The following is a 23,525-nucleotide window of genomic DNA, read 5'->3' on the forward strand; positions in this document are numbered from 1 at the left end:
CAGTTATTAATAGTTAAGCTTTGTTGGCGGTACCTATCGAGGGCGACGCTGAGCAGCGTCAGTTTCGGATAGAAAGACCCTTGACTGTTGAACGGAGAAAATGGCCAACTTTCCGAGCTTAGCGGCTTGACCAAGTTGCCTCTCCGGCCGATTAGCGCTTTTTTTTCTTATGTAAAAGACTACATGTACATACGGTATCCCTATGGCAAGGCACTTCGGTTGCCTCCCCGGCGCTCCCAAGCTCTGTACTTGGGCCCGAGGGACATGAATGCTACGTTGCCCCCTTACCGCAGTAGGTACCGGTAGTCTGGCGTTTGCCTCCCGGGGGTCACCCTTGGGGCACATGCAGGGAGAACAACGGGTAGCGGCTCTTGTCTGCATCGGAATAGGGGATGTGGGACTATGGTCGTTTGGATGTGACATCACCGCCCACTTCTGCCATCTGTTAAGACACTCGGCGGCGTGTGCTGGCTGGCGCCTTATCACATGAGCCGATATTGACAACGTTCTGTACGGTACCGTGGCTGGGGTGCAGGTCGGGGTTGAGCGATTCAGGGTTGCTAGGTAATAGGTAGTTCATAGCCACCCAGCTGAGCCAGCCCAGCCTCTCCTTTTGCATCTTTGTTTTTCGTCCAATTCATCCAATCGACTAACGGTTCATCCTTCACCCATGACCGTTCTCTGTGCTAAATAGAGAACTGAACCAATCGGCGCTCTCGCGCGTTCCGTTTTCCGAGGCTGCCGGTGGATCGTGGGACGGGACTTTTGCCTTTCCAATAACCCCACCCTTTTTATCCGTCACAGGCTGGATAAAGGTTGACCAAATTTTCGGGGCCAACGGCGTTCGCGGATGGCGCAGACGGTAGACGGCAATGCTAGAGAAGACGGCACGCCCATCGCCAAGCTTTAGGCGGCCCAAGAGCAATGCCCACCTGCCTCCCTTTTTTGGGGCTCCTCTCGTATTTGTCCGTTCCCCATCGAAACCACAAAAGAAGGGCTCCATGATGTCAATCGGCTCCGCTGCGCATCCCTGGCCGGCATTACGAGAAGATATTCGGCTGGCGGTGCATCCTCACCTACCTTGGAGCCCTGGGAGACCTGACAACTAGCGCAACCTCGTCCCTGCACCCCGTGATTACGAGATGATCGCTGACGGGTCCCTGAGAAGCTTTGGTGGCACCGCAGCAACCGGTATTGCCATCGTCACCTCGATATATAAGGGGATGGACAGAACCGCCATAGTTGCCCATCTTGAAATTCTCACCTTATCACACTCACCAGTTTGCCGACTCTACCGAAAGTAATCAACCGACCGCATCAGTTTTTATACCCAAAACACCAGACCGTCTTAAAAATGCAGTTCGCCAACACCCTCGCCGTCGCGGCCTCCTTCGTCGCTGCCGTCTCCGGCGCCACCCTCCCCTCCCACATCTACAGCCGCCAGAACGGCACCACCAACAGCACCGCTCCCGCTACTTCCAGCTGATGGCTCTCCGCTCCGCCAGTCCCGTGCACTTCTCCCCCTTCCAGGCCGCCAAGAGCAGCATCTTCCTCCAGCTCCCCAGCCAGAACGCGAGCTGCGACGACAGTGAGCCCAAGGACGCCGCCACCTTCTACCTCGACAACGACGGCGGCCTTTTCCTTTACGCCGCCTCCGCCACGCCCCAGCAACTCTACGCCGACCGCTCCGGCATGGGCCAGGGCAAGCTTGGCTACACCACCGGCGCCCAGCCCGCGCCCCGCAACGGCGAGCGCACCGGCTTCACCATTGACCGGTACGGCGACCTTACCCTCAAGGGTTCCAGCTTCGTCGCCTGCCCCGACAGCATCGAGGGCTCGTGGTCCGTCTGGGTCAGCGCTGGCATTGCCAACCCCGCCGGCAACACCGGTTGCCTCGGCGTCTCTGCCCGCGCTGTCGAGGTTGCTCAGCCCGACAGCTGCACATACACCCAATAAGCGGTGTCTTCACCTCAACAAACAACTCTCTTTTCGAATTGGCATTGGTTTAAAAAAAGGCATTGGGACAACCCTGAGATATCCATAGAATGGCGAACTTTTGTATTTTTGGGCCTAGCATCGCCGTTACGGCTATCCCGTTAACTGGCACCTGTACATCGTAGCTACTGAGGGTCCACCTCTCTGTACATGAATTAATGTGTCACCGTTTTACGCACCACTTTTCTAACGACGTCTTCGCTCGTGACGGCCACCGTGCCTTTGGCATTGCGATGCTCAAGTCTTGCTCAATTGTGTGTATTTCTCGGACGTAGCCGGCAGTGGATCTATCATCCCGGTCAGCTGCACCCAAGCCCAGTTGGTTGCTATTGTTAGCGATGCGTCGGTGATCCCTGGCATCGGAATCAGACGTATCTCCAGGAATGCACTGAATAATTTGGACAATGTCTTACAGGTGGTGGAAGGTGCAGTGACTCGTCACGGCGGACCGTTGCGCAAGTTCAACGACGATCAAAGTTGGATTGATAATTTAGGTAGGCGAAGAGAATCAAACCTAACCTCTGCTCCCATCTACCCCTCGACCGCGGCGATGCCCTCCTTATCCCCTCCAGTTTCGCCTTGTTGAATTCTGGATCGTTGGTCGGCAGCTCCAGGTGCCATTTTGAGATCTGGGCTGCGCTAATCTCGACCTCGCCGTCCGTCCCAAAGGACAGGATGTGTCCGCCCTGCGTGCGGTCTTCCGTGATAAAGTGCAAATGATCGCCGGCGACGCTAATGCCCATGGTGTACTCTGGCGACCGAAACCCGATGACAGTTCCCCGCACCGGCTCCTCAAAGGTGTGCGACGCCTGGTGCTTCCCGACCTCCATCAGCCCTCACCTGGCTTGCTCTGGCCGCCCGCCGTCCGCACCGTGATGCCTTTGAAGACGCCCTCGATCCGGATGGCAAGGAAGAAGTTTCTCGAGTCCGGGAAGTACTTGGACAGGTGCTCAAAGAGCTCCTTCTTGTCGCCGAAGGCAGCCTTGATCGTGGCTGTCGGCTGGAAGCGGGTGACCATGGCAAAGGGCGCGACGGCCTCAGAGGCGGGGCTCGTGTCGACGGGCGTCACGGTGTTGTCCGACTTCATCTGGTAGAGCTTGCCGTCGAGGATGATCATCTCGCCGACCATGTAGCGAAATGTGCCAAGGCCGTGGTTCCCGTGCGAGATGAGTTCCGAGACCGGCAGGCCCTTGGAGGCGACGCCGTCCATGAGGGCCGAGATGATGGAGTACTGGAACACCTCGTTGACCGCCATGATTGTAATGATAAGTGACCCCAGAATGGAGAAAGAGATGAACTGAGATGAGACGAGCTGAAGGCAGTGAAGTTCTGTTTGGCTTTTTGGGCGAAACGCGACAGTTGCTGACTGCAGTATTGGTTCTCGCGTTCCGGGACCCGACGGAAGGCCGCGGAAGCAAACACCGGAAGCCCATCGGCCGTCATCCATGGGAACTGCGTCTTGATTTGTTGAGTCATCAGCACACGCTTCGGTCCCACACGGTAACTTCGGGGGCGCTGACGTCAGTCGCACGGCATCATCGACATCACCGCCTCACAGTCCACCTCAACGCATCAGTAAGCGCACCCAGTCTATCGCTCTCACCCATATGTTAGAGAGCTTGCGGTACACTCAACTATCCGCCTCTAGCCAGTGCCGTATCGAGATATCGAAATTTCTGATAGCCATCGTGCTCATCCACGTTTTCTACCGGGTCCTTTCTATTCGACGGACACGTCCTACTTAAAAGTTTTGGGCCCAACTGTTTAATGATTGCATGATTCTTCTTCAGTACATGAATTAGCCTAACATCCATCCTGTTAATCGACACCCGCGAAGCCACACCACCAAAATGTCAACAGAAACAGTCGATGTCGTTATCGACTCTCTCGTCAACGCCGGCGTCACGCACATCTTCGGCGTCCCGGGTGCCAAGATCGACTCCGTTTTCAACGCCCTCATCGACCGTCCCGAGATCAAGCTCGTCGTCTGCCGCCATGAGCAGAACGCCGCTTTCATCGCTGGCGCCATCGGCAGGATCACAGGCAAGCCCGGCGTCTGCATAGCCACATCCGGTCCGGGGACCAGTAACCTCGTCACCGGCCTCGTGACCGCCAACGATGAGGGCGCCCGGTAGTCGCCCTCGTTGGCGACGTGAAGCGGGTCCAGGCAGCGAAGAAGACGCACCAAAGTCTGCGCGGCGTGCAGCTGCTCGAGCCCGTCACGAAGAAGACGACCGGCGCTGTGCATCCCGACCAAATTTCGGAAATTATGCTCGACGCCTTCAGGACCGCGGCGGCGTACCCCCAGGGTGCGACGGCCGTGAGCTTGCCCATCGACATCATGACAAAAGGAACCAAGACGTCGATCCCTGCGCTGCCGGCGACTGCATTCACCCCGCCCGAGTACGGCACATCTCCGTCCGCTTCCCTGAGCCGGGCGGCGTCCATGATTCAAAACGCAAAATTCCCTGTGCTGTTTCTTGGCACCAGAGCAGCTACCCCCGATGCCGTCCAGGCCGTCCAGGGATTTCTTCGAAAGCACCCGATTCCTGTCGTCGAGACGTTCCAAGCAGCTGGATCCATCAGTCAGGACCTGGCCCATCTCTTCTTCGGCCGCATCGGTCTCTTCCGCAACCAACCGGGCGACAAGCTACTTGCACAAGCAGACCTTGTCATTGTTGCGGGCTACGATCAGTCGGAGTACGACGCCGACGCGTGGCATAAGAGCCAGAGTCTCGAAATCCTCCACCTTGACTGGATCCCCGCCGACTACGGCGCCTTCTATAACCCTAAGCTTGAGCTTGTGGGTTCCATTGCCGCCAACGTCAAGGCCCTCAGCGACATTCTTGCCAACGTCTCTCGGCCGCAAGAGTTCGAGGTGGCAAAATCCATCTTCACTGAATTCCACGCTTGGGAGCAGAGTCCCCAGGCCCTCGGCCAGACCGGCGACGGCCCCATTCATCCTCTCTATTTCATCAAGCTGATGCAGGGCATGCTCCCTCCATCGCCGACCGTTTCGTCGGATGTGGGCAGCATGTACATTTGGCTCTCCCGCTTCTACTTCGCGTATAGCCCCAAGTCCTTCCTTGTCTCCAATGTCCAGCAAACCCTCGGTGTCGCCCTTCCCTGGGCCATCGGCGCATCGCTGTCCCAGGAGCCGCCGTGTTCACGGAAAGTCATCAGCATCAGCGGCGACGGTGGTTTCCTCTACAGCGGCCAGGAGCTAGTGACCGCCGTCCAGCAGGGGTGCAACATCACGCACTTCATCTGGAACGACGGAAAGTATAACATGGTCGAGTTTCAGGAGGTCGACAAGTACGGACGCAGCTCGGGTGTCGACCTGGGAGGGGTCGACTTCGTCAAGTACGCTGAGGCGTTTGGCGCCAAGGGTTTGCGTGTCAGTCGTTCGTCGGAACTGGAGGCTGTTATGAAGGAGGCACTGAGTTACAAGGGGGTGTGTGTGGTGGATGTCGAGATTGACTACTCGCACAACCACGAGCTCATGAGGAATGTCATCCAGGACAACATTAGTTAAATCTAATCAGATGATGAAAGGGAACTGGTCAAACGGCCATTTAACTGCCAAGCCTATAGTCTGTCTCGCCCGCGGCCCCCAAGCAAAGCTTACCTTTTTCTCTCACTTTTCACCTGGAAGACGCAATAAATTATTGCGTGGCCTGGCCCGTGACGAGGTACTATTGATTCATGGGCACCATGGCTCAACTCGAGTCTTTCGCTTAGTATCGACCGAAAATGTTTGTTTGCTTCATCATGACAGTTCACTGCTCGTTGTTTCCTCTTTCCTGCTCTTTTTGAAGACAAAGGGGCCCTGTGTGACTAGGTATAAGGCATTGAATGGGTGAATTAGTCGCGATGCATCGCATCCGAAGCTAATGACTCTGCGTTTGCGGGCACGCGAAAGAGTGCGGTACTTCCAGACCAATGTGGTCTACTTGGAATGATTGCCCGATTTGACTCGTCGTATCGAGCACACCAGAGTTAGACCACACAGGCCTTTGAACGCAGAGGTACTGCCGTTGCATGCCAAGCAACTCGGTACACCTCGAGCATTGAAAGCTACATGTTAGACAAGCTAGAATCCCACATTGACATTCGCCTAAGCAGCAGAGATCCCTTCAGCCCTACGTTTCCTCCCCAAGGATACTCAGATCCTCGAACCCGGGACGCACAGATAGCATTCCGGATATGCCCCCACAAACCCAACATGAACCAACCAACCCGCCTGCGAGTAAGACGAGGTCCGACTGTATCGGGTCGGGTGAGTGGGGTCTATCGTATCGCACGGCAAACGGGCCAGATGTTGAGCTAAACCCCAGACCCATCATCTACCTAGGTACATCGTACATGGGTATGTACTTCATCGTATCTGCCGGAAAGGGAGCATCGATCTTGACCCCTCTGGCGGAAGCATCAGTCTCGGGTCTTGGTGTCGCCCCCGTCCACCGGTGTGATTTATAAGCTAGAGCACCCCCATGTTTTGACTCCACTGGCGGGGTGGGCTCGTGCGGAAGAAAGGAGCATTTCCCCTCATGGCGGGACGAGGTAGATAATGCATCACGACATCGAATGTCCAATGGTGCAACTTGCTAACCTCACCGCAGTGAATTGGTAATCAACTGTTAAGTCCTGATTCATTCAAATAGCAATCTCCTTCTCAATCGCCAAAGCTCCAACACAACCAGAAAGAGAAACGGCCAAGCCCTCGAGTTTCAAGATAATCGACAGCCCTTCGCAGCTACAGAACCCAATCAATCCGTAACCCCTTCGCTATCCAGTGCCGCCATGTCTACCGCCGCCCCCAAGATCAAGCTGTACACTAACCACGGCTGCCCCTGTATGTGAGACCTAACACCAACCCATCACCGCACTCATCCCCGTCTCTGTTTGAGCCCACCTCCATGTAACGCCCTGGTGGCTACATGCACACGAACCAACTTGGCTCCAGAAGACGCCCGAAGATCGCCCGTTCTAACATCTGTCGCCCAGGGGCTCACCGTGCACACATCGCCCTCGCCGAGCTCGGCCTCCCTTTCGAAGAAGAGATCATCGACCTCTCTGTGCCCCGCACGCAGGAGTACCTTAAGATTAACCCGCGCGGCCTGGTTCCGTCGCTCATATACGACGGCGAGATTATCACCGAGTCTGCCATCGTCAGCCAGTTCCTCGCCGACGCGCACCCCTCGCACCTCCTTCCGGCCGCGGGCTCCAAGGACGCCGCCCTCCGCCGGGCGCGCATCAACTTTTTCGTCGATACGTACTTTAGCAAGGCCAATTCGCTGCTGTTCAAGATCCAGCTCGCCAAGTCCGATGCTGAGGCGCAAGAGATCGCGTCGAGCTATGTTGATATCATTGCAAAGGAAGTTGAGCCGCTGTTGAAGGACGCCGCGCCGTACTTCGGCGGGAGCGACAAGCCTACTCTGGCCGAGGTGAGTCGGGAGAGACTTACCCGCCGCGCAGCCATGGCACTTTTGCCCTGGTAGCGTATCCCAAGAGCCCCTGCTGACAGATAATCCGTTAGGTACTCAGCGGCTCCTTCACCCTGAGACTTTTCTCCTTCGCCAAGTATGACCTCATTCCGAAGAGCATCCTTAGCTCCTTGGAGCAGAAGGCCCCTAGCTTTTACAAGTGGGCACAGACGGTCAACAACACGCCTAGCGTGAACGGCATCTACGAGGAGGAGACGGTCGTCGAGCGGACGAAGCACAGGATTGCTGGCCTTAAGGCCTCTCAAGCTTGATGAATCCCCTCATGTCACTATAAGATAGCTTCCGCTGCAAGCCTTCCGGAAGTATAATCAATCTCATCTAGTTGGGCGTATACAATAACTTTCTCAATGTGGACTCACTTTGAGTTGATTGTCCCCAGTCAGATGAAAACTTTTGTTGAAGTTTACACTTTCACGGGTGGCAAGTGGCCGATCGCTGGACCTTACTCGCGAGAGTGGTGGTCAAGCATTGCTGCATCTGCCATGCCGATTTTGCTCGATTTGCAAGTGTATACAAACATCGGGCGTGACTAGAGCGGTAATAAAACCAACTCGGGGTATACTAGTGCCACCAGAAAGGCGGTTCTGACCAACGGGCCCCTGAACCTCCTTTGCGGTAGTGGACAAGTGATGTTGAGAATGGCATTAACGATAATAGGCTGGATGTCTTGCCACATTGCATATGCGCCTGCTTTTCAGTCACGTCTTTGCGGCTGAGACTACTGACAGACCGTTTGATCGGGTAGAACTCTGCGTCGATCATGAATACTGATTCCCTGTCCGCCTCATGGTCATCGCGATTGCCACAGGCGAAACAACACGTTGGGCATTAAAAGACCTGCCCTCCAGCGCTCTGGCCAGCCGTTGATAGTTTGTTTGTTAGCGCTGCTGCTCTTTCACTGGCAGTCCCGAGCAGCCAATGCTGGATCATCTACTATGAACAAGACAATGAAACATGTGCCCTATCACAGCCAAATGGCCGTTAGCCAAAGACCGAACCACACGAGGCAGAAATTTAGTCGCAATTGATTCAACAGATTTCCAAGCTCGAAGCCACAATCCTTTGGATGATCATTACGATGGTTAATCGCTTGACAAAGTTTAGAAAACTTCAAAGTTTTGGGAGTGGTTCACGGCTAACGCCGTTGCAAAAAGCACACCGGAATGCCTTTCGTCCGACAGAAGGTGCGAGTCAATCTGGTTTACCTCTGCAAAATTACATCGCCCTAGCGTCAGTCCAAACTGCACATACGTTGGTTGGCGCTCAAGATGTGCCGGCTTACCGGTGGGAGGCACATCATCATAAGCATCGGACCAGAATGCCGTTTTTGCTGGTTTGACTTTGCCCTTCCAAAAGGAAACAGGAGAAGTCTGGCTGGAATCAAGCCCGAGTCTCCCACACTAGTCATTCAACGTCGTGTTCGTAGCCAGCAGCATTCGTTCAGCCGTTGTTTCCAAGCACCAAAGGCTCTGCAACATTGGCCATGGGAGAACTTGGACTACAGACGGGATGCGAACTAAAGAGTCGGGCTCGTCAAGGATCTAAGCAGGGTGAAGAGGGGTAGATCGTCGGTAGTTGAGCCGCTGCTGGTACACAGGTATTGAATAAGGGGGATTTCATTCCAGCTACTGTTGGGCTTTCGTTGGGATATGTGACAGGTTTCGCGCTCGTTAGAGACGGCATCTCAGAGGATGGAAAGGGTGGGCCGAGAACGGATTGAGGGGAGCAGCAGGAGTAAGGCAGAGTCTAAATAGAGTTTTTACTTAGACACACTGGAACAATTGCAAACTAAACGTGGTCTCCGATTGCACAAGAAGTGACCCACTTCCCTTTCCTTGAATGGGTGAACGGGTAAGATGATTGAGTGGACGAGGCGGATTGGTAGCCCTTCTCGAAGCTGTCCTCGAAACATTGAGTATGAAACATCACAGCGTACATCCCGGAGGGGTGTCTCCTTGTATACAGGGATACCGTTGCGGGGAACTGGGCCGGGCGCAACTTTGCAATGCCTCATACCAGAACCTGGTGCCATCCTTTAAAACACGGGACTCTGCGGCCCTGCGCATCGCATCTTGTTAGTGTGTCTACACGTGTGGGTGAGAGGATGGATGTCACCGCGCACGGTTCGCTTTGATAGCCGCTTTTCCTGATTGCCCCAATGATGAGATATGGCAGGACTGGCAATTGTCCCGTGAAACATGACAACCAGCTGCAAGTTCCTTCCATTTACCGATAGACGGCAGGATGGCGCCCTGGAACTTTAAAAGCCTCGTCTAGGTCTGGATGTAGACGACGCACAACGAACAGCCGAGAGCTACTTAGTGCTAGCTCTGTGTATTTGCAAGCAAGGGTAAGGGAGCCATTATGCGGCAATGCGGCGTAACTGGCCTGTCCATCGTTCATAGATGCTTGAAGTTGGATAATCACAGACAACTGCAGGACCAATGAGCTTGCGGGCGCAGAGAACATGGCGCACACTCTGTCGCTCTCACACACACCACCCTTCTCGACCTTCCGTCCCATCACACAAGACCGCGAAGTCCATGCAACACTTTGACAGAGATCCGGAGTACTGTGTACCCAGCAGTGTGAGGGGAGCTTTGTCCGCTCCCGAGCCCCTTCGCTTTCTTTTCCGGGGCGGGGGTGAAGGGCAGCCAACCTGTAGCATCCGAAGCAAAGACCAGTTATCCTTGATGTGTCAAGCTCTGTGGGCGAACTCATCCTGCTGCGAACAGGTCCCCTGGCAAGGGAAGGGGTTGATAATGTCGTTTTCTCCCACCCACATGGACCCGGGACGCATCTCACCATCCAACCGACAACATTCAACGAACCCCGACGGCGAAGACGGGATTTGCTATATCTCAGACCCGTGTCATAAGTTGCATGCCTGCCCGGTGTGGTAACTTGGCGACCCTTGCCCCGTCGATACCGAATGCAACATTGACCCGCGGAACTATCACGATTCAAGTTGCATGGCGTTGTGAGCACTAGGTGCGATAACGGTTTATCGTTTCAAATTTCGACATGAGGATTTCAACGTCGTCAGCGGCCTCTTTTGGCTTGCTATGCATCACAATCGCTCTCTCAGCAGCTGGCGTCGTGGGAGCGGACCAGCAAGACTTCCACTTTGGACAGGATGTGCAGCTATATGCGAGACAGCAACTGCCTGATCTCAGCAATATTTCGACATGTGGAGTAAGTGACTCAGAAGGATTTGAAGCGTCCTACAATTTACTTTGACTAACACTCAGCCTAGCTGAACTGCCTTGTTCAGGGTATCCAAGGGGTCGGGTGCGATCTCACCAACACGACATGTTCCTGCGCAAGCACTGGGCTTGGACAAATTGTCGCTCCTTGTTTGTTGGCAAATTGTACCATGCAAGATTCTCTAGGTGGGTCTCCTCAAATTGTTATGTCGTATTGGGTGCATCGGAGGAAAACGGGAGTGCTAACTATCATGTCAGATATTGCGAAGCTTCAGGCTACACAGTGCAGCCTACCGCATGAGTCTCAGACATCCAAAGTTCTTGCCATTCTTATCACGGTATACATACTCGCGGCCGTTGCTGTTGGACTGCGGTTGGTTGCAAAGAGCCTTGCGAAAACATGGAATCTAGATGATGTCTTGATAATATCCGCCTTGGTGAGTTTGGAAAGCCCTTTCCGATATGTTTCCAGCATTCATGAGTTAACACAGGTTACAGATTATTGCCATTGCTCCCGTGTCGTTCATCATTGTTAGTATGTTTCCTGGTTTCGAAATCGCTGCTATGTGAGCACAACTAACATATCAAAGTGGCAACAAAAGGGTTTGGGACGCATCTGTACGATCTTAAACCTGGCGGTCTGTTCCAAATATTACGACTCCGTCAGTAAACCTTTGATCGGTTGGTTGTCATTTATGGGGCACAGCTGACCATGGTTCGTCTTAGTATACGCTGCCGAGATTGTATACGTCTTTGTACTACTATTCGCAAAGCTTTCTCTAGTAGTCTTCTACTTGAGAATCTTCACGGTACCGAAATTTCGCATTGCCGCATACTCATTAATCGGATTCCTCGTTATTGGACAAGTTGTCATCGGGTTTCTGACAATCTTCTCCTGCCACCCTATCGAGCTGTTCTGGAACAGGGACATTCACACGGGCGGCTGCCTCGACGTCAACCAACTTGCATATGCCAACTCAGCACTAGCTATCATCCAAGACCTGATCATTCTCGCATTGCCCATAGCAATGCTTCCTGGTCTGCAAATGAACCGTAACAAGAAAATATCGGTAGCCATGGTCTTCCTGCTCGGCTCAGTTGGGTTCATCTCCACAATCATTCGGCTCCAGGTTCTCGCGGTTTTTGGCAACTCTATCGACCCAACTTGGGATTACGCTCCTGTGGTGTGGTGGACGACGGTCGAGCTCGGCGTGGTTATTGTGTGTGCTTGCGCGCCCATGATCCGCAACCTTGTCGAGAGAGTGTTTCCGGGATTTGCGATCTTCACCAAGTGGACATCACCAAAGTCCTCAAAAGAGGCCAGCTTCCCCTCGAGCGGTAGCGAGAACTCACATAAGGCGGGGCGATATCAAAAGTTTGGGCGAGCCAACAGCCCACCTCAGTTCAGCGACAACTACGTCCGCGATTACCTCACGAGTCCGAGAGGACCACCGGTACCACCCAAAGACCAGCAAACGGTACCTTCCCGTTATCGAGACATGTACGCATATAGAGGTGCAAATCCCAAAGTACTGGAGCCCCCAGTGCAGCCATACGATCTCTCTTGGAGGTCTATGAATCCTTATGGCATTCCAAAAGACAACCTTGAAGACGGGGTTGGGAAAACGAATTACAATTTGGATATCGAAATGCTCGAAAGAAAAGGGAGCAAAGGGAGAGGCGTAGTGGTGGAACAGAGGGAGTTTTGCTCTCACTGCGGGCAGCAAGACTGCGGACACATGTATTGATAGCAATGTCATTTTTCGACTATACGATTTAAAATATTCAAAAACTTCCGCAACGTCGTTACCTTAACCCGCTAAAAAGTGATCCTGTCGTTCGTCGTTGTCGTGACTCGTCTGATCGGAAACATTCCGAGTGGGCCCACGATCCATCCGATCGGGACGGGGCCGGCAATTGTGTCCGGAGCAGGCCGGCATTGGAAGGGTATGATTCGCGATACTGAAATGATAACAAACCGGAAAAGTACAATTTGCCCCAGTTATCGTTCTTTCCCGTTATCTCTGCATCTCTGCAATGATACCAGGTGAAGAACAAATAACTCAGTATGCAAAGGTGCGAAGGAATGCGGGGGCAGCGCACCTCGGAAATGACGCTCGCGCATGCATGCAGCCACATTTCCTCGCCCTTTCTTGTCTTTTTGCATTGTTTCCCGATTGCCTCACTTGAAGCTTCGACCGTGCTGCAGAGAAGCGCAATTCCATTAATCCAGAACCTCCGATCCCATCGAACTTGAAGCACAACTCACCACACCTGCTTTGACAACGACAAACGAACCAATGTATGAGCACCGGCACTGACCCTGGGTTTTTGCCACTCCCGTTGTCGCATGTCCCGCTAACCCCAAAAGCGCCTCCTCCGACCCTTCATCTGAACGAATTTGGACAGAAGCCCGTGTCGCAGCTTCGCCTCACAGGTACCGTGAAACATGCGCGCACTCTCATTCCCTTTGAAGCTGCTCCTAGCGCAGCTCGGCCTCGTCCTCCTCCTGGTCGCCCCGACGGTTGGGTGCGGCGAGGGGAGCCAACGGCGGCACAATGAATCGGAGCTGGGATGCAGCGCCTCGACTTCGCAGGAGCTAATGCCCGTTCCGCCGCTGACGACGGAAGATGATGGGATCAACTTTACCACGCGAGCTCACTGGATGCGCCAGGCGAACCTGGCTCTCCCTAGCCCCTGCCCGTTCGCGGCGTTTGGCGCCGTTGTCGTTAACCACACGAATGGGGAGATTGGGGAGTTAATCTGCACTGGTGCGAACAACAACAGTGGCTCAGGCAACCCTACTTTCCACGGTACAGTTCAGCCCCTGGCATGGCCTGCTTAAACGTTTTCCCGCCGTGCTGAACTTGAAGCAGGAGAGATGAGGGCCATCTACAACTGCTCCGCGATGTTCGTGGACCCTCAAGGTCCATACAAGATGACGCCGGCAGAGGCGCTTGCTGCCTTCGCCGACTTGACACTCTATACCAACGCCGAGAGCTGCCCTATGTGCGCGTCAGCGATCCGCTGGGCTGGTTTCAAGGAATACGTTTACGGCACGACCATCGACACCCTCGTTGAGAAGGGATGGGGCCAGATTCACATCAGCTCCAGACACGTCTTTGAGCAGTCCTCCGATTTGCCCCGTCAAACAAGGTTGCTTGGTCCAGTGTTGACAAACGAGACGGACGTGTTTTTCGATTGGCAGTTTGAGCCAGATGCACCTTGCCCTCAGGGCTGCTCTCGGGATCAGGGTCAAGATGTATGTAGTCCTGCATGAGGGGTCAGGGTGATTGCTTGGCTCTTAGGGTCGTGCAGTAATGAAACCCTCCAACTGAGGCAAAATCACGGATGTTGTGGGGGTGATTTCGTCCATGATGCAGCTTATCGAACTTCTATAGACTCAATAGCTCATCTGCCGTCAGCGCTTACCTTCCAGCTGCTTGAAGGAGAATTGAGTTTCTTGGTTATAGATCTTCTGGCAGTCGTGCGTCGAACTTATGCATTGTTAGTAGCGATCTAGAAGGAGGAGGAAAGGAGATGTGTTGGTTGGGGGTATTCTAGACACAAAGACATACGCGGCCACAGAAACGTGTTGGGCAGACCAGCCAACACTACGTAGTATTGAACTTGGACACGTGGAAAGTCTATTTGACGAGGATACTAACTTACCTTGGCCGAATCTAACACACCTGTGGCGGTCAACGGGAGAAGTGGGGGACTTCTTGCCTTTCTGTTTGAGACTTGTCGTAGAGTCACCACTTAGGGTAGAAAAGACATAAGGAAAACGGCTTAGATTTCTATGTACAGGATTGCCTTGTCCAAAACGAATAAATACGTATCCTGCGTGGTGGATCCGCATAAAGGGACCGGACTAATAGTTAATCCAGGCCTGGCGCAAATCTCACAAGGCTACGCAATACGCGTAAGGGCATCACAACACACCCCCCTAGGCGGATCAACAGATTCTAACTATTATACGTCTAATAATAGCTATATATAAAAGAATTACCTTAAAAGAATAAATAAAGATATAAATACTTGCTTTTAAAGTAATAGATATAAAAGAAATAATTATATAACGCTATATCTAGTTATTAATAGCAAAAAAACTACTTTTTTTCTTTTTATTACCTTTAAATAATTTAATTAGATTAATAGCTTTTAATTAGTTAATTAATTATTAAGTTAAATGCTTATCTTCTTTAATAATATTACTTTCTTTTAGCTTAATAAAAAAGTCTTCTTTTTTCTCTTTTTTTTATTTATAATAATAATAACTATATATCTAAAATATCCTTGTTTTTACTATATATATATATATTTACTTATATTATAAGCTTTTTATATAATTCTAACGTTTAAGAATAGATGCCTTTAAAATCTAATAAGAAGGCTACTATATATACTTATATTGCTATAGTATATATAGCTTAACTTAAGAGGCGTAACAAAACGTATAAAGGTAATAAGGAAAGCAGTAGCTTCCTTAATCCCCTTGGTAACTAGCCTATAGTCTCTTCTCCTTTTATACGTTTATTCTTTATCTAGGTCCTTTATATCTTAAGTGGTATTAACGTATAAGAGTAGATTTCTCTTGCTAAAGGCTATAGTAATAGAGAGGTTAATATTAAAGAGGATAGCTTATAGCCTCCTCTTTTAGCTAACCTCTTTATAAGTGCTATAGGTAAAAATAAGGATAATTTAAAGTTGCTTTTCTCTCTTAGTACCTAGGCCTACTTTAATATAGCCTTAAAAGCCTAGGCTATAGCCTAAAATAACTATATATTATATTTCTTTATATTTAATTTAAACTTTATATTAACTTAATTAAATAGTAATAAATATAATAAGGTTTATAGGGAGAAAAAGGGAGTTAGATAAGGAGAAAGAGAAGGAAAAGAAGGAGAAGGCAGAGTATATTAAGACCTTAGAGCCTACCCTCTAAAGAGACTTTAAGTACTTATAGTACATTTAGAGTGCACTATATAGTAACTCTTTAGGTTAATATATACTAATAAGTAATAGCTAAACCCTTAAGTATTAACGCTATACGCTTAATAAGACCCTTTATATTATAATTATTAAGGGTTTTAAGCTTTACTATTTAACCTAAGAGTTCCTAGTTATAAAGCATAGTAATATAGCTTTAAGTATATATTTTTATATATAATATTTATTTATTTAGTTTTAATTATTCTTATAGGTCTTTAGCTAAATAATTAGCGTATTATAAAGCTATATTATATTTAAATAAACCTTTTTTTAAAAGGATATTTAGTATAGTATATAGAAGTATAGTAAAATAATATTAGTATTACTTAATAGAAATATGCTAATTAGTTTAGTTTTATTTAATAGTTTTGCTTTTAGTATAGCTATTACTATTATAAATAAGAGTTAAGTAAATACTATTTAAGCTATAATTAATAGTCTTATTAGTTAGTTAATATTTATATTAATTATACTTATATATTAGCTCTTTATAAACTAGTATATAGTACTTTTAAGGGGTTAGTAGTACTAAAAAAACTTCTTTCTTAGGCTTTTACTAGGAGTAAAGGCTTATAGGCTATAAATAATAATTTTAAATAGCTTATAGGTATTCTTTTTCTACTAATACTTCTTTTTTAGTATATATAATCTTTATTTATATATTTTATAAGTTAAAGAGTACTTTAAAGTACTTAAATTTTACTTTAATAAAGTTCTTAGTAAAACTATTTATTAATATATTATTTATTAATATATATATAACATTAAATAAACGTTTACTATATTCTTATTAGAGCTATATATTCTAAATATTAATATACTATAAATAAGTTAAAATTTAGTTACTTTTACTTATAATAAAATAAATAATTTAATTATTATTATAATTAATTTTTTATATATTACTAAGCTTAAGTTATATATCTTAAAAAAAATACTTAAAAGTAATAGTTTTTTTTATAATATACTTAAGGCTAAGAAGCTTAGCTTTAGTTATTAATGTTATAATAGTATTTTACTAAGTAGCCTTTTACTAAATTAGACCTTTAAAAAGTAAAATAATATATCCTTAGGATAATCTTTATATCTTATTATTATCTATAAATAAAGCATTACTTATAATTAGTAATACTTATATACCCCTTAAAATACTAAAGTATATTACTAAATACTAAGTATAATATAAGTATTTAATAACTTAATTTACTGCTTATTAGTAGATATATAAAAGGTTTATTAAGAATTATAAAAGTAAAGCGTATATAAATATAATATTAGGTTAGATTATTATTATAGTATAAAGGATTAATTTAATCTTCTTCTAGAAACGCTTTACGTTAACTAAGGTTACTTAAAGGTTATTCTTTTTAAGCGTAACTGTTAATAATAAGGTAATTAGTGCCTTTAAGTTAATAAGGTTAAATCTTTTAGTAATTTACTTAATATATTAGTTATAAGCTAAATAGATCTTTTGCTCTAGCTAGTTATATAGGATTTATATACCTAGATACTATTTAGCTAGGCCTTAGTCTTTTATTTTATATATTATTTAGATTCCTTTTATAATTTTCTTTATGTCTTTTGTGTAAGACTTATAATAAAATATAAGGATATTATTAATATAAAAAAGAAAAAGTATTTTCTTATCTAGGGTCTAAAAGAAACATAAGTCTTTGCTTATAACCTTTATCCTAAGATAACACAAAGTGTTTAAGAGTTTTTTATACTAAAGAAGAGGTATATTTCTAAGACTATAGAGCGTATATTATAATTTAACGATTTTATCTAGTATCTTAAAGCTGTCTAGGAGGAAGTATATAATAAGTAATTCATTTAGTCTTCTCTTAGCGTTTAGAAACGCATTAACTACGTTAAATTAGCGTATTTTAAGGTTAAATTTAGCTATAATAACTATTATAACACAAAAGGTCTATACTATAAGTATTGTTGTATATGTCTATTTAAAAGGATGCTTTTTTTATATATTACCCCTTATACAAATTTACGCTTTATAATAGTTAAGGAGACTATCCTAGTCTATTTTATATAAGAAGACCTACTTTAAGAGAATTAGTTTTTAAGTGACTTTACTTTAGTTTATTACCTTCTAGGTACTTATCTACTTAAGCTTCTGAATCTTAGTTATTACCGTTTATAGGAAAAGGTCTTAATATAGCTAAAAAAGGTTTAAAAGCTCTTTCTAGTTCTTTAGTAAAGGTAATAGCTCTTTTATCTTTTTTTTATTATATAGTTTTAGTATTTTTTAGGTATACTTTACTTAAATAATTAATATATAAATGTAACTATAGATTATTTAATATCTAGTAGCTTTTTTATTTAGTACTTTTTATTTTTCTAGTAAAAAAGTATTAAAGAATATATTCTAGTTTTATTTTAAATATAGGAATATAGAGAGGTAGCTAGTGTTCTTTGTCTTATTAGATTAGCTTATTGTTGCTAGTTCTGGTAACAAGCCTTGTTAGCGTTAGCTTTGCTAGGTTAAGGTATTATAGTTTAGGCTGTCTTGATTACTAGTACTTAATCCTTGCTTTTAGTTAGTATAGCTTATAAATACTAATCTTAAATGTATTATTAGTTCTTTTTTTGCTTTACTTTTCTTATTTAAGGGCAAATTAGTATAAATAATAATCTTATCTTTAATTACTTTGGTTAAGTAATTAACTTCCCTGGATTTTAATATGTCTTTGTTTACTATAGCTTGGTCCTTAATGGTTATTATTGTTTTAATCTCTTGATTTAAAACGTCTCTTGGTTTAGGTAAGGGTTTAGGGGTTAATAGCTACCTTCCCCGCTAAATATAGTTTACTTTATAGTTATTTTGTTTCTTTTTATCTAGAAATACTGTTCTTAGTATAAAAGTAAGTAATAAAGGCTATTATAAAGGGTATTCTTTTTATAGAATTAAAGTAACATTAACCTTTTTTATAATACCTAGAACATAGAATTCTAAGTTATAAGTTATATTTAAGTGTTATATATTGTTTATAATTACTTATACTTTCTTAGCTAGGATTATTACTTTTATGTTATTTTTCTTATAGAATTAGCTCTTATTAAATATTATATTCTATATAATTATAACCTACTAAAATAAAAGAATCTATATTTAGTATAAGTTATAAGTATTCTAAATATAGCCTACTAAGTATCTAATATAGCCCCTTGGTTTCACCTTAAAGCATTATCTTTCTATGTCTCTCTTTTAGTCCCTCTAAACAAGGTATACTTAGTAGCTATATATATAAAGCTATCCCTATTATAGATATAAGTCCTAGCTAAAGGTTACTTAGTATTAAAGTTATTATTAATAAAAATATTATTTAAACCATTTCTCTTCTTTCTTAATTAAGTAAAGCTAAGCGTTATACTAAAAGAGGTTAATATTATAGAGGTATATGCTAGCTATTACTGCTTTAACCTATAGTTTGTGTAGAAAGCCTACTCTAAAAAGCAGTTTAATACCTCTAGTTATTACTTCCTAGCTAGCCCTCTCAGCTTCACTATTTAGCTCCTTTGTATACAGAGGGGTAGTCTTAACCTTAATCCCCTCTTCTTCTACTTATTATTAGAACTCTATATTACTATTAATCGCTATAACAAAGTAGTCTATATCTTACTTTATCTTGTATAAAGTAAGGCTATATTATTTTATTACCTATTACTTAAAGATATATAAAACTTTAAATATATTTTTATAGGTTTTTAATATTCTTAGAAATCTAAAGAGTTAACTAGTATATTTGTTTTTAATTATTATAAGCTATAAGTTCTTATTATACCTTTTAAGGTAATTAAAAAAGTTTTAAGTAATTTTATAGTATAAATAAAATAACCTTTATTTTAATCTTTATTTTAAAACTATTTTCTTTATATAAGCTATTTAGTAATAAAAGTATTCTAATTTCTTATAGGCCTTAATCTTTATCCCTTAAGCATTTAAGACTAATTACTTAAGCGCCTAAGGTTTTAGGTAGTTACTTTGTAAATACTAGAGCTAAGCAGGATCTAAGTAAATACTCTTTTTGTAACGTAAAGGTTATATGGAAGTGTTATAGTAAGGTAGCCTTATTACGTTAATATTAACTATAAACGTATTACTTACTAAAATTCATGTATAAAAAAGGTAATTAAAAAAAGGCTTATATTTAAAAAAAGTAATATTTACTTTCTATATAAGTTACTTAACTATAAAGCCGTCTAAATACCCTTTATATTAGAGAATATAATCTAGCTCTAAGTACTAAATACCTATTATACAAAGTAAAGCTTCTAATATAACGTTTATATAAAAGTTCTCTACATATACTACATTCTTAAGCATAAGGTCCTAGTTTACTTCATTTTAACTTCTAAGAATCCCTTTAATTATACGTCTGCTTTTTATATAAATAAGGTATAAAGCAGTACCTAAGTTAACCTATTAATTACTCTCCTTAACTACTTAGACTATGCCTAGCTCTAGGAAAAATATATCGTTTACTAGGTAAATAGCTCCATAGTTATCTAATATAGTACTATATAAAAGGATATATAGGCTAGAGTATAGAGTAGTAAAAACACTATAAATTTCCTTTTTTTAAGTAGCTTTATCTAGGTTTAGTTAAAGTAAGGTAAAGTTAATAATATATATAATAACCTTTAATAATAAGTTATTATTAGGTCTATTATTATTATCTTTATTATTATTAGCCTTATTATTATATCTCCTAAGATCCCTTCTCTAGGATAAAAGAATTACCTAGAGCTACCCTTTCTAAGCAAATTTAGCTTAAAGGTCTATATTCTAAGGGTTATTAATTTAATTATAGATTTATTATATATTATTGTTAGTAATTAAGGCTAATCTAGGTAAATAGCTAGTAAGGGCTTTCTTTACATAAACATATTTAAGTAAAGGCTAGTAGTATAAGTAGTTATAAATATATGCTTTATTTAAGTTCTTTAATAAAAAGTAATATATATTATTTTTAGTTAATATAATAAAATAACTTACTAAAGTTATATAAACACTAAGCCTTCTCCTATAATACTTTACTACTAATAAGTCTTCTTATAAGACACTAGTTAAGATTATTATATAGTTATTTAGGTTTTTAACTAAGAGGCCTATTATCTTATTTTAGATAATTTCTATAAGTTTATAAGTTACCTAAGATAAAGTAATTCTATATAATACTACTCTTAGAAAGGTTCTTAAAGTAAAGGCATCTTAGACTTTTAGTAAGTCTAGGATTTTTATATAAAGGTAAGAATTTTACTATTCTATTAACTAGATAAATAGGTTAATACTTAAGGCTACTTAATCTAATAAAGCTAAATATTTTTCTTAAATAATAATCTAGCTAGATAAGTTATTTAGAGTATATTATTGTTTAAGAATCTTAAGTATTAAGTAAAGTATTATTTAGTTTTATATTAAAGCTTTTATTTAAGCTAGCTTAAGGAGTAATTTAATAACTAACGTTTTTACTTATATATTAATTATATTAAATACCTTTTTTTATTATTTCTAAATAGCCTTTTTTATACTAGTATTTAAGATATATATCTAGTATATAACCTTAACATTTAAATTAGCTATTATTAAAAGAGGTTTATTATTAGTTTATTTAAGATTTATATTAATAATAAATTCATTAAAAGCAAAAATCCTTAAAGTATTTAAGATCTTATTAAAATATTTAGGTTTACTTTTTTTTATTTATTTAAGTCTATTTAGGTTAATAAATTCCTAGATATACTTTAACTTTATTTTAAACTAAAGAGTTATATACTATAAAGGCTAATTGCTTTACGTCTTAAGTTTCCTTATAGCCTTAACAAAAATAGATATATTAAAGATATTAGTTTAAGAGAGTAGAGATAGTTTGTTTAAGAGAGATTTTCTAGCCTATAGTACACTCTAGACATAGTGGTTCAAAGGTGTAACACAAGCTGGGCTTATAACTGTTATAGAGTTACCACTTAGGGTAAAAAAGATATAAGGAAAACGGCTTAGATTTCTACGTACAGGATTACCTTGTCCAAAACGAATAAATACATATCCTGCGTGGTGGATCCACACGAAGGGACCGGACTAATGGTTAATCTGGGCCCGGCGCAAATCTCACAAGGCTGCGCGATGCGCGTGAGGGCATCGCGACAAGACTTAAGACGCTAATATCATGACGAGGTCATTAAAGACATGTTTGGCTATCATAGTCCCAAGCTAGCAATAGTCACAAGCGCCCTTGCTTACACAACGAAGTATACCAGGGTTAGCCAGGATCGATACTTGCAATGATGATACGAGGCCCAACCTTCTCATTGTGGAAACTCGGCGCACGTTGTAACAAGTAGCTTGAACAAAACTCAAATTTTTGAAATAATCATTTCGGCCCTTGTTAGACAACTTCCATGCCCAAACTTGACACAGCCAAAGCACTGCACCGTGCGATTTTTGTGCCTTACTTTGGTGATACAGCATCAATGTATGCATGGGACCTGGAGCCGGGGTGATCAGATACGTTATCACCCATCATGGTTAGTGAAAAGTACAGGATACCATTAGTGCAAAGAGGTAATCAATCGCGAACACCTATGATTCTAGGCGACACGTCCGGTACTAGCCTGGGCAACTTTGTTCTTCCTCAGGTAATAATCACATGGTTGCTACACCCATCACTTTTATGTGCTCGAAATGCTCGTACGGGCTGAGCCGTAAGTCCGTTTCAAGACATGCAGCTAGGGTGTATTTGCTGTAGTCAGCTTAGCTACGATCTAGTAATTCAAAGTTATCGATTGCATCACACAGTTTCTGTGGCATCTGGTTCCTCATCCGGGAGGAGGTGCGGCGGATAGACGCTCTAGAGAATAAGACGGGGTGCGGCATTGCTAAGGGAATACAAGGATGAACGAGAAGCCCATGTTCCTGGTAGGAGCTACCGTCCATGACTAGAGGAATTGATGACACCCAGAGGATGGCTTTGATTTCGGTTAGTTGTAACCTTTGCGCTCCTAGTAATATGGATCCCCTTTCTTTTGCTGGTATTTCTCGTCGTCATACGAATGGATCGCTAGACTTAAGGTCCGACATCATCCCGCCGTGGCTTCCGTGGCCTCCGCCATTATATTCGTTTTTATGAGGCTTTGCGATGTGCAACTCATCTGGATGGAGTGCCACATCTGCCTCGGCTGCAATATGATCTAAAAGATCCCTCATCAGAAACATAGTCATATAATCATTGATATGCATGAGAGTGCCAAAACGCTTCTCGATAACCAGCACACCGTTCTTGCCGCAAGAGGCTCATCGCTCACCTCTAGCGCAACGCCCGGCCTCCCACGTCTTGCGCCAGTAGAAGACGCAACGCACAAGATGCCACTCACTTGTGATGAAGAAACGCGTATGATCGCCGTGGTGGGCGGCTTCTAGCAGTTGACTGACTTCTGAGATGGTGATGGGGTGAGTCTGATTCTTGTCATGCCAATATCTCCAAGTTTTGCCTGTGGTGTCGGGTTCATTTGGGGAGACAAAGTCTTTCCAATGCCTTGGGAGAAGACGCGCGTCGTAGTATCGGTTATACGAATCATTACAGCAAGCACCCAAAACTGTAAGTCGTGATTTTGTGATGACGGGAAATCTGCCCCCCACCAATCACAGACGTCTATGATTATATATTTCAGGGTGAAGTAAGAGTATCTGTTGGGCTGTCGCTTCTTTTCGACACAATCCATGAGATAATGTTTCTATCATTGTGGCGGGACTGCATCGGAAGGTCTCACACATGCCGTATGGAGACGGTCATATTGACAGCCAGTT

General features: G+C 44.0%; 6 protein-coding genes across 6 annotated transcripts; all 6 read left to right on the top strand.

The window, feature by feature from the left end:
* Positions 1-1,354: 1,354 nt before the first annotated feature.
* ColSpa_01177 (cell wall protein phiA) lies at positions 1,355-1,956 on the top strand (the record flags this gene model as incomplete). The annotated part of the gene is made up of 2 exons (XM_049267389.1): positions 1,355-1,402; positions 1,438-1,956. 2 exons carry the CDS (start codon positions 1,355-1,357, stop codon positions 1,954-1,956), a joined length of 567 nt encoding a protein of 188 aa, XP_049123346.1.
* Positions 1,957-3,845: 1,889 nt separating this feature from the next.
* On the top strand, positions 3,846-4,130 carry ColSpa_01178 (acetolactate synthase; the record flags this gene model as incomplete). The annotated part of the gene is made up of 1 exon (XM_049267390.1): positions 3,846-4,130. One exon carries the CDS (start codon positions 3,846-3,848, stop codon positions 4,128-4,130), a length of 285 nt encoding a protein of 94 aa, XP_049123347.1.
* Positions 4,131-4,264: 134 nt separating this feature from the next.
* On the top strand, positions 4,265-5,530 carry ColSpa_01179 (acetolactate synthase; the record flags this gene model as incomplete). The annotated part of the gene is made up of 1 exon (XM_049267391.1): positions 4,265-5,530. One exon carries the CDS (start codon positions 4,265-4,267, stop codon positions 5,528-5,530), a length of 1,266 nt encoding a protein of 421 aa, XP_049123348.1.
* Positions 5,531-6,798: 1,268 nt separating this feature from the next.
* ColSpa_01180 (glutathione S-transferase) lies at positions 6,799-7,753 on the top strand (the record flags this gene model as incomplete). Its single annotated transcript, XM_049267392.1, has 3 exons — positions 6,799-6,850; positions 7,003-7,442; positions 7,535-7,753. The coding sequence occupies 3 exons, from the start codon at positions 6,799-6,801 to the stop codon at positions 7,751-7,753; spliced, it is 711 nt and encodes a 236-aa protein (XP_049123349.1).
* Positions 7,754-10,959: 3,206 nt separating this feature from the next.
* On the top strand, positions 10,960-12,286 carry ColSpa_01181 (satratoxin biosynthesis SC1 cluster protein 4; the record flags this gene model as incomplete). Its single annotated transcript, XM_049267393.1, has 4 exons — positions 10,960-11,145; positions 11,207-11,243; positions 11,435-12,186; positions 12,254-12,286. The coding sequence occupies 4 exons, from the start codon at positions 10,960-10,962 to the stop codon at positions 12,284-12,286; spliced, it is 1,008 nt and encodes a 335-aa protein (XP_049123350.1).
* An 871-nt stretch (positions 12,287-13,157) lies between these two features.
* Positions 13,158-13,988, top strand: ColSpa_01182 (tRNA-specific adenosine deaminase TAD2; the record flags this gene model as incomplete). Its single annotated transcript, XM_049267394.1, has 2 exons — positions 13,158-13,521; positions 13,585-13,988. The coding sequence occupies 2 exons, from the start codon at positions 13,158-13,160 to the stop codon at positions 13,986-13,988; spliced, it is 768 nt and encodes a 255-aa protein (XP_049123351.1).
* Between the last annotated feature and the right edge of the window lie 9,537 nt (positions 13,989-23,525).

This window comes from Colletotrichum spaethianum (genome assembly GCF_022836535.1).
Source record: "Colletotrichum spaethianum MAFF 239500 DNA, contig02, whole genome shotgun sequence".
Taxonomy (NCBI): domain Eukaryota; kingdom Fungi; phylum Ascomycota; class Sordariomycetes; order Glomerellales; family Glomerellaceae; genus Colletotrichum; species Colletotrichum spaethianum.